The sequence below is a fragment of the Solea solea genome, chromosome 9 (genome assembly GCF_958295425.1).
Source record: "Solea solea chromosome 9, fSolSol10.1, whole genome shotgun sequence".
Lineage (NCBI taxonomy): Eukaryota > Metazoa > Chordata > Actinopteri > Pleuronectiformes > Soleidae > Solea > Solea solea.
The window spans coordinates 12,281,175-12,298,530 of record NC_081142.1 but is presented as its reverse complement, the minus strand read 5'-3'; the positions used below and the strand labels follow the sequence as shown (position 1 = coordinate 12,298,530).

At 38.4% G+C, this 17,356-nt stretch overlaps 1 protein-coding gene across 1 annotated transcript in view; it reads right to left on the bottom strand.

Annotated features, from left to right (window-relative positions):
- Positions 1 to 4,796: 4,796 nt before the first annotated feature.
- psmd1 (proteasome 26S subunit, non-ATPase 1) overlaps positions 4,797 to 17,356 on the bottom strand; it is a 28,326-nt gene continuing 15,766 nt past the window's right edge. Inside the window, exons 18-25 of the mRNA XM_058638671.1 lie at positions 15,596 to 15,712; positions 15,271 to 15,373; positions 12,025 to 12,194; positions 10,219 to 10,311; positions 9,865 to 9,951; positions 7,949 to 8,116; positions 6,433 to 6,595; positions 4,797 to 5,000 (exon numbers count right to left, since the gene is read on the bottom strand). Coding sequence (XP_058494654.1) covers positions 6,449 to 6,595; positions 7,949 to 8,116; positions 9,865 to 9,951; positions 10,219 to 10,311; positions 12,025 to 12,194; positions 15,271 to 15,373; positions 15,596 to 15,712 — 885 coding nt within the window. The 3' untranslated portion in view covers positions 4,797 to 5,000; positions 6,433 to 6,448. The remainder of the gene's footprint in view (positions 5,001 to 6,432; positions 6,596 to 7,948; positions 8,117 to 9,864; positions 9,952 to 10,218; positions 10,312 to 12,024; positions 12,195 to 15,270; positions 15,374 to 15,595; positions 15,713 to 17,356) is intronic.

Here is a 17,356-nt window from a genome sequence, read left to right as displayed (position 1 = left end):
CATTTTGGACGACATACTAACCTATGACTTTTTTTTGACTGATTTTGGACGACATACTAACCTATGACTTTTTTGTCACATTTTGGACGACATACTAACCTATGACTTTTTTGTCACATTTTGGACGACATACTAACCTATGACTTTTTTGACTGATTTTGGACGACATACTAACCTATGACTTTTTTGTCACATTTTGGACGACATACTAACCTATGACTTTTTTGTCACATTTTGGACGACATACTAACCTATGACTTTTTTGACTGATTTTGGACGACATACTAACCTATGACTTTTTTGTCACATTTTGCACGACATACTAACCTATGACTTTTTTGACTGATTTTGGACGACATACTAACCTATGACTTTTTTGTCACATTTTGCACGACATACTAACCTATGACTTTTTTGACTGATTTTGGACGACATACTATACTATGACTTTTTTGACTGATTTTGGACGACATACTATAGCATGTGTCTACAAGGTTAGTGTAGCGGTTAGTCCTCTCGTCTTTGAAAAAACAGATCCGGGTTCAAGCCCCGGTTGGAACAGGTGCCCTCTGCATTCCTGAGATGTGTTGGTGCTGTTTTGGACGACATACTAACCTATGACTTTTTTGTCACATTTTGGACAACATACTAACATATGACTTTTTTGTCACATTTTGGACGACATACTAACCTATGACTTTTTTGTCACATTTTGGACGACATACTAACCTATTACTTTTTTGTCACATTTTGGACGACATACTAACCTATGACTTTTTTGACTGATTTTGGACGACATACTAACCTATGACTTTTTTGTCACATTTTGGACGACATGCTAACCTATGACTTTTTGTCACATTTTAGACGACATACTAACCTATGACTTTTTTGTCACATTTTGGACGACATACTAACCTATAACTTTTTTGTCACATTTTGGACGACATACTAACCTATGACTTTTTTGTCACATTTTGGACGACATACTAACCTATGACTTTTTTGTCACATTTTGGACGACATACTAACCTATGACTTTTTTGTCACATTTTGGACGACATACTATCCTATGACCTTTTTGTCACATTTTGGACGACTTACTAACCTATGACTTTTTTGTCACATTTTGGACGACAAACTAACCTATGACTTTTTTGACTGTTTTTGGACGACATACTATACTATGACTTTTTTGTCACATTTTGGACGACATACTAACCTATGACTTTTTTGTCACATTTTGGACGACATACTAACCTATGACTTTTTTGTCACATTTTGGACGACTTACTAACCTATGACTTTTTTGTCACATTTTGGACGACATACTAACCTATGACTTTTTTGACTGATTTTGGACGACATACTAACCTATGACTTTTTTGTCACATTTTGGACGACATACTAACCTATGACTTTTTGTCACATTTTAGACGACATACTAACCTATGACTTTTTTGTCACATTTTGGACGACATACTAACCTATGACTTTTTTGTCACATTTTGGACGACATACTAACCTATGACTTTTTTGTCACATTTTGGACGACATACTAACCTATGACTTTTTTGTCACATTTTGGACGACATACTAACCTATGACTTTTTTGTCACATTTTGGACGACATACTAACCTATGACTTTTTTGACTGTTTTTGGACGACATACTATACTATGACTTTTTTGACTGTTTTTGGACGACATACTATACTATGACTTTTTTGTCACATTTTGGACGACATACTAACCTATGACTTTTTTGTCACATTTTGGACGACATACTAACCTATGACTTTTTTGTCACATTTTGGACAACATACTATCCTATGACCTTTTTGTCACATTTTGGACGACTTACTAACCTATGACTTTTTTGACTGATTTTGGACGACATACTATACTATGACTTTTTTGACTGATTTTGGACGACATACTAACCTATGACTTTTTTGTCACATTTTGGACGACATACTAACCTATGACTTTTTTGACTGATTTTGGACGACATACTAACCTATGACTTTTTTGTCACATTTTGGACGACATACTAACCTATGACTTTTTTGACTGATTTTGGACGACATACTAACCTATGACTTTTTTGTCACATTTTGGACGACATACTAACCTATGACTTTTTTGTCACATTTTGGACGACAAACTAACCTATGACTTTTTATACTGTTTTTGGACGACATACTATACTATGACTTTTTTGTCACATTTTGGACGACATACTAACCTATGACTTTTTTGTCACATTTTGGACGACATACTAACCTATGACTTTTTTGACTGATTTTGGACGACATACTAACCTATGACTTTTTTGACTGATTTTGGACGACATACTAACCTATGACTTTTTTGTCACATTTTGGACGACATACTAACCTATGACTTTTTTGTCACATTTTAGACGACATACTAACCTATGACTTTTTTGTCACATTTTGGACGACATACTAACCTATGACTTTTTTGTCACATTTTGGACGACATACTAACCTATGACTTTTTTTTGTCACATTTTGGACGACATACTAACCTATGACTTTTTTGTCACATTTTGGACGACATACTAACCTATGACTTTTTTGTCACATTTTGGACAACATACTAACCTATGACTTTTTTGACTGATTTTGGACGACATACGACTTTTTTGTCACATTTTGGACGACATACTAACCTATGACTTTTTTGTCACATTTTGGACGACATACTAACCTATGACTTTTTTGTCTGATTTTGGACGACATACTAACCTATGACTTTTTTGTCTGATTTTGGACGACATACTAACCTATGACTTTTTTGTCACATTTTGGACAACATACTAACATATGACTTTTTTGTCACATTTTGGACGACATACTAACCTATGACTTTTTTGTCACATTTTGGACGACTTACTAACCTATGACCTTTTTGTCACATTTTGGACGACTTACTAACCTATGACTTTTTTGTCATATTTTGGACGACATACTAACCTATAACTTTTTTGACTGATTTTGGACGACATACTAACCTATGACTTTTTTGTCACATTTTGGACGACATAATAACCTATGACTTTTTTGACTGATTTTGGACGACATACTAACCTATGACTTTTTTGTCACATTTTGGACGACATACTAACCTATGACTTTTTTGACTGTTTTTGGACGACATACTAACCTATGACTTTTTTGTCACATTTTGGACGACATACTAACCTATGACTTTTTTGTCACATTTTGGACAACATACTATCCTATGACCTTTTTGTCACATTTTGGACGACTTACTAACCTATGACTTTTTTGTCATATTTTGGACGACATACTAACCTATGACTTTTTTGACTGATTTTGGACGACATACTAACCTATGACTTTTTTGTCACATTTTGGACGACATACTAACCTATGACGTTTTTGTCATATTTTGGACGACATACTAACCTATGACTTTTTTGTCACATTTTGGACGACATACTAACCTATGACTTTTTTGACTGTTTTTGGACGACATACTAACCTATGACTTTTTTGACTGATTTTGGACGACATACTAACCTATGACTTTTTTGTCACATTTTGGACGACATACTAACCTATGACTTTTTTGTCACATTTTGGACGACATACTAACCTATGACTTTTTTGACTGATTTTGGACGACATACTATATACTATGACTTTTTTGAGTGATTTTGGACGACATGCTATACTATGACTTTCTTGTCTCATTTTGGACAACATACGACACTTTTTAGGTGACATAGTATATCAGAAGACATGTGATTTCCAAGTGAGCTTATGGTCAATGATTATATATAAATAATGGACATTCTTCTGGTTACCCCAGTGAAGTACATAAATATTTCATACAGCCCCAGGTAAAGACTCTTCTGTTGCTAAATGAACTCTGAATGGAGGTTTGTGGTGAAAACAGGAGTAAATACTTTCATGAGGAGTTTTAAGTCTCAATCAGTTACAGGTATTCTACAATAGAAGATGTTGTAGATTTTGTGAATTATGTTTCCATTTAGAGGAAAATATATGATAAACCAGGAATAGCTAGCATCATCATCAAACTGGTAAATAGTTACCATCATAAAACTGTTCAACAAATGGCATGGATGGATACCAAAAATCAGATCAGATGATAATCTGTTGTCAAAGCAACCAAGTACAGATCAACATGACGTGCAACAATCAGCAGGTACTCAATACAATGTCTCCTGAGAAACCGTCCAGATAATTGGGAAGGCAGACTCTTCATAATTTTACATAATTATCTTTCAACACTTTCTTCTTTGAATTAAATTTTCACAATCTACAGACTATATTTAAAATAATGAAACTGAGATGAGATAACTATAAGATGATTGTTAGTGCATGGTTAAAAGTCGTTTAATTACACCTCCACAGTAGGTTTAGTCTTGGCTGAATCTGAATACATAGAAAAACATAAATATCTTATTTAGAAAACAATTTCAGCAGCTGAATGTGGGAGAAATGGAGGCTACAACTACAGGACAACGCTGGATTGGTTATAATTTTGTCAGGTGAAAGGCAGATTCTCTCTCTCTGTTTATCTGACAGAGAAACCCCCCCCCCCCCCCAAGTGTTGTTTAAGGCTGGGCTCAGAGTACAGACACAGACTGCCGGCTGGACTGTAGCAGCAGCTGCTGAGTGCAGAAAATGTAAACTAGTTTAAATGTATGGGATTAGAGAGGTTCCCTTAACACACGCCTTTTGAAAAATCCACTCAAATAAGCACACATACTCTCAAGGATCCTATATATATCATTTTTATTGTATGGACTGAAAATTATACAGTTGGAGTATGTAAAACATTCCCTGTATGGGAAACATGGAGCCAGAACAGGGGGAAAAAAGACGTGTAAAAGTGGAAATGAAGCAGGGAGTGGAAGGACAGATGGATGAAAAGAGGGGGAAACGCTGGACCAACATGCCGAGATCGCACCTCTCCTGATGCCTGTGGAGAAAAATGGAAAACATGCTGGTTAGAGGTGAATGACGTCCAAACACCAGGACATATCAAGCAGATGATCATCTAACAGTGACTCATGACACCAGTGCCCTTATTAGCACCAGCTGCAGAGTTCCCCTTGTTCTCCTTTGTTGATCACCGACTCTGAAGCAACAAAGCCCAGGGAGAAAATCAGTTCAATTCAGTTCAGTTTGCAGAGACACAGGCACAAAGTCAAAATATCTTTTGACTACGCTTAACACCTAGGCCCAAACCCCAAATGAAGGAGTTTAAGAATCTCGGGGAGAATGGAACGGGAGATGGACAGACGGATTGAGTCAGTGTCAGCAGTAATGCTTTTAATGTATGCTGTTGTGGTGAAGGGAGAGCTGAGCTGCAAGGCAAAACATTCAATTTAGCGGTCCATCTACGCTCCAACCCATGAGCTGTGGGTGATGACTAACTGAACGAGACCGTTAACCCAAGAATGGCTTTTATCCGCAGGGTGGTTGGGCTTAGCCTTAGAGGTAGGGTCAGGAGCTCAAAGTAGAGCGTCCGCTGCTCCTCAGCCATATGTTAGGGGGCTAATTCATGGTTTGATTGTAGGCAGTCAGTGTCAACTATGTCAGTACCTCACACAACCAGAGTTCAAAAATGCTTTTAAACCTTATCATACAAAGTAGAAAAGTCAGTAAAAATAAATTTGTTAGGTCACTGTGACCCCAAACAGACTGCACATCTTAAATTAGTCAGCCTGACTAATCTCTGGTTCACAAAGCGTGAACCTTATAGACATGACATAGTATTGTCCAGAGGCCCTAATTTGGTCATTGACACCTCATCAGTCTCACGGCACGTCTCAGCGAATGTCTACATGGGAGGCAGGCTGCAGCGAATCCAACACAAACACGATAAGCAGCCAGGAATCACTGAGCTTCCATCTACACTGGCAAACAGTCAGAAGGTTTTCCCTGTGAGCTGGAGATGGCAGCCATGTTTACATTCCTGAGTCAGCGACGGGTGAAACTGGGTTAGGCTTGGAAACGACAGTACAAAACCTGCATTATGTGTTAATACACAGAAATACTTCCTATACAGATGGCCTGGCAGCTATACGAGAGTGTGTTCACACTGAAAGCCTGCTGCAAGTTCAGTGACACAGAATTACATAACCTTAAATGTAAACCGACATTGTGAGCAGCAATGTTAGCGTATCCCGTTCAGTTAGATGCACCGTTTGTGAAGCTTGTGCTGCTGTGTCTCTTTAAAAAATAAGAATCAGGGGTGACAGAGCTTTTAAGACCTTCATTTAAGTTTGAAACTGAAATATTGGAGGGATTTTGAATGATTTTTTTCCGAGATTATCCAGACACTGATGCAACAGGTGGGAAAGTTATAATTGAATATAAAGACTTAGGAGTGATTTCTGTGAACATACCGTCGTGAGAACATTTCTACTCGTCAATGTACTCGAAAGGCTCAGGGGGTTCAGGCTCCTGCTCTTCCTCCTCGATTTTGGGGCCATGAGCTGAGACGGGCTCCACCAGCTCCTCCTCCTCCTCACTGGTGTCTTTCATGATGATGATGCCACCTGTATGCAGCTGGTGACAGTCAGGGAAAATATTAACTCTTAATTCAAGTACATGCACGGTTACAGTTTAGTGATATTGATCTTTAATGTAACCTCAGACAGGCTCATGAGAAATATGCTGAATTGTATTTGTTCACGTCTCACAGCGCAGACTAAACTACAAAGATCAAGTATAAAGCAGCTGACGCAGTTCAACAAACGCTGAGAAGTGGAGAAAAGTGTCACAACCATAAGAATGCATCAGTACTGGAATATGAAACTTATAGAGTACTTATAACGTAACGATACAATTAAATAAAATATACTGAATATATATTCCCACAGTACATTTATAGTACATATCATATAGTACAATTTATTTGGTTTAAAATATTTTTACTATGAGGAGACATTCAGCCTTGGTGAACAACGACAGGAAATGTCATTAATTTAACTGGCTTTCAATAAACCTCCGGACATTGACCAGATTTCAAGACAAGTATGTAAAACCTCTTCACTTCCTAAATTCATCTTTGGATGTGAAAACAAAGACGTACAAGGAAAGAAGCATTACAAAAGTTAAGTCAAGCAAAGACAGTATGCTGGCACCCGACGCAACAAGTCATACAATAATACTCTGAACACAGTTTGTTGGACACCAAATCAAACAGTACTTCCTCCTGACAGGTCTGAGGTGAGCACTCATTGGGTAACTGCACGCCGTCCTGCCGTTTACTGCAGAAACTGTCAACATTAACTGCAGAGCTGTGGTTGTCTGGTTTATAGCCCTGAAGTTTCTGGACTATTAGATTATCAACATAGGCCAAAACCAACCGGCAGGCTGGATCCTGATTGGACTGATTTATTTTGAGATAACATTACATTGTTAAATACCATTAAATTCATGTTGGGTACATTCCACATGTTAATGTGTGCGTAAATGTTGTAAATCGGGTGCCTCCCCAGCACTCCCATGTAACCTGATGAAAAGCAGCGAGTATTAAAAGAAGAGTATTATTTACACCTTCTTTGGGAAGTTTCATGATCACTGTGTACTCGCATTCTTGAGGAATTGTTAAGTGGTGAAAATGTCTGCGATGACTTCTCTTGTGATGTAGATGTACTTTGTTAATACAAATCCAAAAAAAAAAAAAAAAAAAAAAGGCACCAAGATATTACAAGACAAACACCAAGTGTTTTCACGACAGTCTGATATGCTGCTGTTTAAACCAAGACTAATGTGTTTGACTTGGAGTTTTAAAGCTAATACAACAGACTGTACCAAAGCGGCAAACCATTGATGCTTCTTCAGCAAAGGCCTCTTTAATTATTTTAGCTGTACAAACGGACGCATTGACAAACACAGTGGGATGCAGTTAGTTACCGGTTTGAAGGGCTGGTATCGGCAGGTCTCGGGCATGTTGAGGACTTTGAGCTGAGCGGACATTACTCTGGCTGGATTTTCCAGGATGTGGAAATTTGGCTCTGCGTCCTTCTTCTTCTCCTTCTCTTTTTCTTCATCTTTCTTCTCCTTCTCACCCTCCTGGACCTCCTGTGTACAGAAAAAAACAAGGATATATCTTCTGCAACAGGTCCCTGTTCAATGCACATTTATTTTGCTAATCTTCCTCTATACTGATGGCATACTTCCCTTTTCTAGGGGAATCTAATTGTTTTAGTAAAAATGTGACATTAGACAGTTTGCAAGAGATATGAACCACACTCTCTGTTGTTGTGATTCAGTCCTTTCCTGCTAAGGTGCCCTTTATTTGTTGAGCAACACTGGAAACTCAAATGAGACAATGAAGGACAGAAAGCGCCAAAGGAGATGGTGTCAAAAGAAAGTGTTGCATTTTAAGACCAAACTATATCATCTCCTGCAGAGGTTGTCTCTTCTCATTTGACTCACTTTCTAACTAGAGGAGTCAGACTGGACCATGTATAGCCGCAGTAAGAGTGCCGATTAAATCGGAATTTAATCAGCTCTGTTTGGCTTCATAATAATCATGCGTTACTAAATAACTTATTCTATTAGAATACCTTGGTAAATGTGTCAAACACTTAGGCCCCGTTCACACGAGGACGCGTGTGGGTAAAAAAAACACCAAAATACTTTATCGGAAGTGCCTTTCGTTTAGACAGTGACGGCGTTTTTGGGGCTTAAAACGCAAAAATCTGAAACCACCCTCCAGAGTGGAAAACTTCAATACGCTATGTACGGATATGTACAGATAATATTACTGAACAGAGAAGGATCTGTAATTACCTCTCTCAAATTTTGGATGCACCAATTTGTCGGCGGCGAGCCAGGCAGCTTAGGACAAGACCTGGGAGATCTAGTTAATGGTGGGCTAACTTTGTGGAAGGAGTAGCTGATCAAAATGTGTGACGTGAAAACTTCCGCATGTTCAAAGATGCTCTTATCGCTTTAAGTGAAGAACTTCCACACACTTTTGCGTCACCGTATGCATGCAGATTTCCTCCCGAAAACGCTGGTCTAAACACGGAATAAAAAGTGAAGATGCGACGCCACTTTTGCGTCTTCTGTTCAGACTGTCATCATGTAAACGTAGCCTTATATATATATATATATATATATGATGGCATACATGCAGACTATATTCATTTCTATACAGCACAAATTTATAAGAAACTTATATTTCCACACCCACGAACATTTCAAATCAGTCATTCTACCAAATACATTTTAGTGTTGATAAAGTAATGTGGAAAATAAAGACAGGCCAAGAGAAAAATGTGCAAATCAATAAAGGTTACAGCTATGAAACGTTATGAAACTATTTGAGCCTTCTTTGAGTGGATAACTTCTCTCACTAAGTTAAGCCACATAAAAATCAAAGCCCTGAGATGTGAGCGGGTCAGACATTTTCAGGCTCGTCTCTCTCTCACCAGATCTCAGCTGTAGCATGGCAGAAAACATCAAACGCCACTGAAGCCCAGAGAAAATCCCAATGAAAGTTATACTGGGCCTGGACTGACAAAGTCTGTGTCAGGGACAGGGGAATGAAATACCAGGATTTGTGAAAAGAAAGAGCTAGGTAAATGTGTCCAAATGTAAGAAAGTCCTAATTTAGGACACAGATTCCCCTGTTTGTCCAGTAAGTGTGCACTTAGCAGTAATTCCATCTGCAAGTACAGCTTGATTTAGCTTTGTAGTCACACAAAAATATGTCCCCTTAAATTTAGTGATTGTGAAATGTGAAGAAAAAGAGGAAATAATGAAGATTAGTTTGGTACCAAGAGAGGACTGGGTTTGGATTGTTAAGTATTTCCACTCACCACTTCCATCTTCTCCTCCTCTTTTTCTTTCTTTTCCTTCTCCTTCTTCTTGGCTTTGGCCGTGATGGATAGAACAGCAGTGGAAACCTGCCATGCAGAGAGAGAGGGGAGACGTTTCCACAGTGTTACACAAAATAAACTCTGCTTTATAGTTCAAGACTTCAAGTGCATCGGGAATTGTGAACTAAAGCAACTGAGAAAAACAGACTCTAGATGGCAAAATAATAATAAAAAATGAATGGATGAGAAAGTGATGACAAATTATTCTCAGATCAAAATGGAGCAGAATCAACTTTCCTAAACTAATGACCAGTAAAAGGAAAACTAGTTTATCTGCTGTGGCAAGTGTCTCACCTTCTCCTTCTCTTTCTCCTTGGGGACCTCCAGTGCTGGTGGGTAGGCAAAGGTGGAGGGCTTGCAGTTGGAGCGGTACTGCACCTTGGGCATCTGAGCAGAAAGACAAAAAGATGGTCAGTTCAATTCAGTTTTATTTATACAGCACCAAATCGCAACATACATTATTTCAAGGCACTGTACATAGTAAGGCAGTGCCGTTTACTATAATTTATGATCAAATCCAGTAGAAAGACCTTTTTATTCTTTCGGCAAGTCAATTTATATCCATTCTGAGTCAAGGTGACTTTTAGCGGTCAGCTGCATGGCATTGGGAATATAAAAGGTTGGTTAGTAGAACCAAACTAAAATATTTTTGAAACTATTGAATAATGAGTTATTCTTTATATTTAGTCTGGTGCCTGCAGGAGGCTGACACATCTGTTTAAGGTGATCTTAAACAGGATGGCGAGTTAAAACAGTACATTTATGTCTGCTTAACATCAAGATGTTAACTAGGAGTAAAACAAAAAATAATTTTCATCATTAATAAGTAGGCAAAACCTCAAAAAAGTATAGAGTTAATAAATGTCCAATCTAATAATATAACAGTTGCTCATACAACTTCTTCACTGGACCACAATTGACTGGAAACATGTCTTAGTATCCCTCTGCCTGCTGTATAACCAGTATAACCCCTCCTGTTTAACAGAAAAGATTAAACAGGATTAACACCAAAATTGAAGTTAAATTAACATCTCAGTTGCTAAAACAACAGCTGCTGCAATGCTTTTGTTCCAATAGCCATAAATGTACATACAAATGAAAAAGGGTGATGTCAACAGTCGTGAGACAATCATAAAAGAAAATCTCCATCCACAGCATCACCAGGTGCATTCTGTCTGGTGTGAGCCCTCAAATTATAAAGTGACTCACTGAAACTCATTGATTTAAACCATCTTTGTGATCCAAATTTGTGTGAACAGGGAACCCTAATGTCAAAAAACTCATAATTTTGATGCACTATAGAGGATCGTTTTCATACAGAAAGTAATAATCAAAATAGTGACAGATAAGTACTGTGTGGCTAAACAGGTGTGGAGTCTTTAACTGCTGCCCCAACCCCAAACCTCCTTCCACAATCTTTCCCTGGTGGATTTACGTGGAAATGTACACCAATTATATTCACCAGTGCCTTGAAGAGCTGGTTATGCGCAATTCACAATAGTGCACACGTATCATGTGCTGCTGATTTAAGTAGCAATTAGGAGATAATGCCCAGCTGATGCAAGTTTACGACCCCAATATGTCACAGTGATCCCTTGGCATGAGTGTGTGAGTGGCAGCGAGCCAGTTCAGACCCTGTCAGGACAACCTTGTTATAGAGTGGCTGCTGAAGACAGTTGTTGGACACAAAATATTTTCCACACAAAATACACTGCCAAATGCAACATCAGTGGACAAATTTAGCAGCCATACTTTAAGGCAATTTCCAAAAACCAGGTTAATATAAAACAAATTAATACTTTTTGTATTTCATTTCCGACACTTATTTTTTCACACGATAACTTACTGTCTGTTTATGTATTAAGTGCTGCTATAGGACACTGTAACTCTAGGCTAATCTGCTCTGACCTTTTCCTTTATTGAAAATCAACATATTATGAAAAGGATTGCCTATATTGACAATTTGTCATGAACCCACAACATAACACTACAGAGATCAAAGGCCTTCAGTACATGACTATTACATTATGTGTCAATATAAGATGGATGAAAACAATCTCACAGGTTTTATGGTTGCAACAAGTCTAGACAAGCTGGTACCTTGAGGTCCTTGTTAAGGCCAATTATGGCAGTCGGTGTGAAGGCCAATGACAGAAAGTGGGAGAGGGGAAACCAGAACCAGAACTGGGTGAAGACCAGCAGGCCGACCACTGAGGGCATGTGCGTGTGACCCGTCCTGGACTGCAGAGAGATGGTCACGTTACGTCCACCTGGACAAGAAAGGGGAGGAAGGTTAGAGAAGGGTTAAGAATTATGGAAATGACTGTGAATGTGAATCAGGTCAGGGTTGAAAACCACCAGTGGAAAACGGCATCCAAAAAAATGTTAATGGTTAGTTAGATAGATAGGTGGGTGGGTAGACAGACAGACAGACAGCTTTATTAATCCCAGAGGGTAAATTGGGTCATTGTAGCAGTGGTACAAATGAATCAAAAATACAAATAAAATACAATCACGATCCAAAAACAAAAACAGTGCAATACACAATGAGCCAAAACTGTATTATACACTATATACAACAAGATGCCTAGCAGCGGATTTTAAGGTGCATACTGTATATGGTGCAGTTGTATTTGCCTGTAATTTAAATTATTATTAAATTATTTCCCTAAATCAGCTTATTCTTGAATATGACACTTGCAGCTTAGCACAAGAACTGCTTGATAAAGGATTTGGAGGTTAATGAGAGTACAGAACAGGATGGTCACCACCCTGCTAAGGTTGTCTCTTGGCTTCATCCTGTCTGATCTATCGATTTAAAATTGCACATTTTGGCAAGAACAAATTAAACCCAGGAATGCATTGTCTACAACATCCTGTGTCTAAATTAAAAATGTCATTATGATTAGACACATGAGATTAATACCAGATCTACATCAAAAGAGGTGTGTCATCGCATTGTCCCAAAAATAGCAGGCACTTAGGCGCTATACAGCTGCAGTGAAGATGTTACAGAGCTTGGTTTTTTTAGCTCGATTCTACCCAAAATTTTTGTTTTTTTCTTCAAGGAGATAAATCTGGCTTTCATTTGTTTTTAGATTATCTGCACTATGCTTGAAGTGATGTTCTGTTACTTCCTATGGTAAATGTCAAGGCTGCAATTTGGGGTAGTATTTTATGGTTAACTAAAATATTTCAGATGTTTCAGGTTCTTCACTTGTAACAACAGGTATTTAATAAAACAGCTTGTATTTATTAAATATATTATTATAAATTGTGTATCAGGAACTGAGGATATTTTCTTCTTTGGACAAGGAATTGTAAAGAAGTAAATGAAGGACAAATTATCTTGTAGAAATAGATAACATGTATGTATAATTGGGAAAGTCTTTCTGAGCAACTTTACTCACTGGCAAATCATCATATAAAAACAGCATGATTTATGTATGATAGCAGGCCTAATTAAAAAGACAGTGCTTGGAAGGGTCAAGTGTACATCTTGAAACAGCCAAAATAATTTTAGACCTCCCTTAGGTCATTGAGGACAAACAGATGGGAGGAACAGCAAAGGGGAGTCGGGAGAGAAGGTCAGCAGCAACTACAATATGGATTAAAGAAATAACTTTCCCTGAAAAAGGGTAGGATACAAGGGAGTAGCCATTAACGACTAAAATAAGAAATCGGCCTAAACAACGCCAGTTTAATCACCTGCCTTTGTCTTACTTTGCACCCACTCTTTTGTGAGGTCACTGGGATGATTTATTAAGGGGCTTTCCCTCAACATTTGAACCAGAGTAAAAACCAACACACTCCAAAATTGAACATTGGCCAGGATGAGTCATGAGGTCTGCAGGAATTAGGAGTCTCTTAAGATAACAAAAAAGGTTGAGAGCACTTGACTAGCAGGTCAATTTTCATATAACAGAGCTAATGTGGGAGGCACGGGCCAACAGTTATTCCTCAAAGGTGTGATGAAACAGCAAAAACACTAATTAAAGATAATTAGTGGATTATATCAATTAGTGAAGAAAATCTGAGTGTGTAATGCCAACAGAGAGATGGATGCAGAATTTCAGAGAGTCAGCAAAGAGATTGACATTTCCTTCATAATGAGCACCAGAGATCATGAAACTGCAGTCTAATGGTTTCCGCCCATCAAATTAAATGCAATTACCTCTGCAGCTCAAATGCTCCCAACCCCCTGTGAGACCCAGACCTTTACTAAAACATTCAAACTGCACCAGCATGCGATTGACATATGAACAGCAGTTCTGCATTTGCTGCTCTACAGTATTTAAATTGGATCCTACACCCTGGAACATGGAAGTCGCAGCGAGAGTTTAGCATGAAGAGCAAGATGGAGAGCTGGGAGTGTGTCCAGTCTGAAAAATGACACCGGTGGTCAGGATTTGTCTGGATGATCTCATGCAGGGTTATCTTGGCATGTTGGCCAGAATTTATTGTGGTTAATGTGGCTGATTTGACAGATAATTGAAGTCTGTCTGCCTGTCGAGATCACTAATCTGCTCAGAACAAAACATCTATTAGATACTACAAAAGGAGGGGCCCCACGTTATTCAGGGAGATGAAAAAAATCACAATATTTTAATAACACATTGTGTAATATATAGTGTCCCTGGAACTTACAAAGTTGCAACACCTGATTGTGTATTTGACAGCAGTGTGTAAACCGAGCTGGATTTCATTTAGCTTAGCACACAAGGTCTTAAGATGGTGTTAGAAAATGGGTATACATGATAATATAGGTATGCTCTCAGTGTGTGAGTGTATAGTGCTCATGTGATGATGTACAGCTCTCTGGGACCCCCCACACACAAACACACGTTGCATGCTTGTGTCCACAAACACCCGCTAAGACACACAAACACAGGAACAATCAGTAATCACCCAAGGGAGACAAACAAGCCATTTGGGCTGTGAGCTGAGTAAAGCTAAGGTAGAATCGTCAGCCACTAATGCACCTTAGCATGATCTGTTCCAGAGACGCAGTGCACGGGTGGTCAACCAAATTAGAAAAATCTGTGTTTGCTTGAGTGTGAAGAAACTCAGACACATGTACACATAGACACACAGCCACAATCCCACATTACAGTTGGTGCAGTTCTCTTTATTTACTCTGGAATTGAGAATTTGGGTGATTTTCTACCCCAATGAAAGGTAAAGGAATGGGGCAGGTGGGCCCACATACCAGTTACTATGTGACAGAAAATGACTCCATGCCTACTGGAGGGGTCCAACTTATATTTTACCAGTTATCAGTTATTCAAACTACCAGTCCATAAAAAAATGTAAACGTGGCATGTGCACCGCTGTTTAGAGACTGACCTGCATCAAGGATTCCCTGAGCCAGGATGGCTCCGAACTTGGCCATAACGTCATCATGCTTGTCATTGATCACCTTTGAATAAAGCTGCCTGAACTGGTTCACCTAAAACATTGAGGGGAGGATAGACATATTAATGCTGTTCACAAAAAGCAGAAATTGGTAAAAAAAATATGATAATAATGCTGGGTAATATATTAAATTAAAATATGAGCAATTTGGAGGAAAATGTGATAAAAAAAAATTAAATAAATAAAGAGTATAAATGTTTGAAAGGGAGTAATTTCATAATAATGACCAAGAAGCAAACAAACATTTCACACATACCTTGGGACAGGTAACTTCTGACTGCTGGATCATGATTAGGGCAGATGCAATGAGGGCACCCTGTCTCACATAATTTACTGGGTCATTGGTCATGGGCTCCAGGAGATTTATGGCTTCCTGTGGAGAGAAAGGCAAAACAAGGAAAATAAGTAATGCTACGAAAGGTGAAATCACGTATTCAGGACTTGCTGTTCATTTGAAAAATCTTTGGTCATAGCTAAAAGAAGCACATGTTTTTCAAGTCCCTCCAGGAATTTGCAGGCTGTATTTGTGATTGTTGAGATCAGCAAAAAAAAACTTCCAAAAGGTTGAATCACATTGGAATGATTGGTCTTATATATGAGCAACCTGTCAATGTGTTTAACTCATAAAACATGTGTATGTAATGCTCAAGCATGTCTTCAATAAACCTGCCGCAAATTTTCTTTTTCAAAGCAGACATCTCTCGAGATAAAATAGTAGGACAAACACAGGTTTTACCTGTAACATTAATTAGTTAAAGTTCCAGATATACATCTCTCAAACACACAGTGGAAGACCACACAGTTAAGGAGAGTTGAGGGGGCTAAACTATACATTTTAACAATGACAAAATGGTTTACTACTACATTTTAACATGCCTAAATTAGTTTATTTAATACATCTTTGCAAGAGACAGTAATGGCCGATGATAAATCTAAGAGAAAATGTGATGTTTTTATTTCCTGTGCAATTTACATTTTGTCATTCTCATCAGATCAGTGCAACAGGGGCAGTTCTGTTTGGTTAAATAGAGGAAAGGGATTATCAACAGAGGCAACCAGACCATAGAAATTAATGACATTAGTGTCAACAATATCTGGTTGCCTGGGACAACAATAACAGCCCTGCCTTCTTCATTTCCCTACCATAATGGTTGTGAATGAACAAGTGATTGAGGACCACCTACTCTTCCCCTCATGTTTCTGCTCTTTCTCTGATTCTTACCGAGCAGTAATGGTTGTAACCAACACCACCAGACTCAGAGGGAGGTGTCAGCTCCACTGAGAAAGGGAAACAAACTAGAATGATGACAGTGGAGGTAAAATAAACCAGGTTTCATCAGTATTCTTTGCTCAGCTGACTGAGAAAGCCGCATAAAGGGACGATAAGTTGTGAATGTAAAGCCAACACCAGTCAACCACATCCTGTTACTGGTAGGTTGTCAGGGGGTTTAAATGAGAGTATTTACTGTCAGACCAAATCAGCAGAACAGGTTGACACAAAATGAGCTTTCTCTTAATCCATGTATAGTTGTAAACCATTTTCAACTGACTTGCGTCTCAATAAAAGGTCCAGTCTTTTCATACAGTAAGTGTCAGTAAGTGTCATGCAGTATTGCCAAGTGTATTGTGTCAGAAGCAGTACAGTGCAAAACTAAAAAGGTTTTTGTTAGTTTGGTGAATAATCCCATTCATTGAACATTCTGAAATGCTATAAAGATTTTGATTTTGGACCAAAATCAGCATAACATAAAGAAAACCCAGGGGGTATAAATGTTGGCGAAGGAATATCTTAATAGGCAACCAATTTCTTTGGCCACATCATCATTACTCTTACTAAATGTGCTTGATGTCTTATTCGGGAAAAAACACGCTATGGAGCTTTGAAACACCATCGGCTCTGTAGCATGTCTCATTCTAATCTGGTCCAAAACATTCACTCGGGTGCTCCAAGGTTCAGGGAACAAGGAGCAATGAGCCTTGACTCTGCTTGGGCTACGCTACCTAAGACTGATCAGCC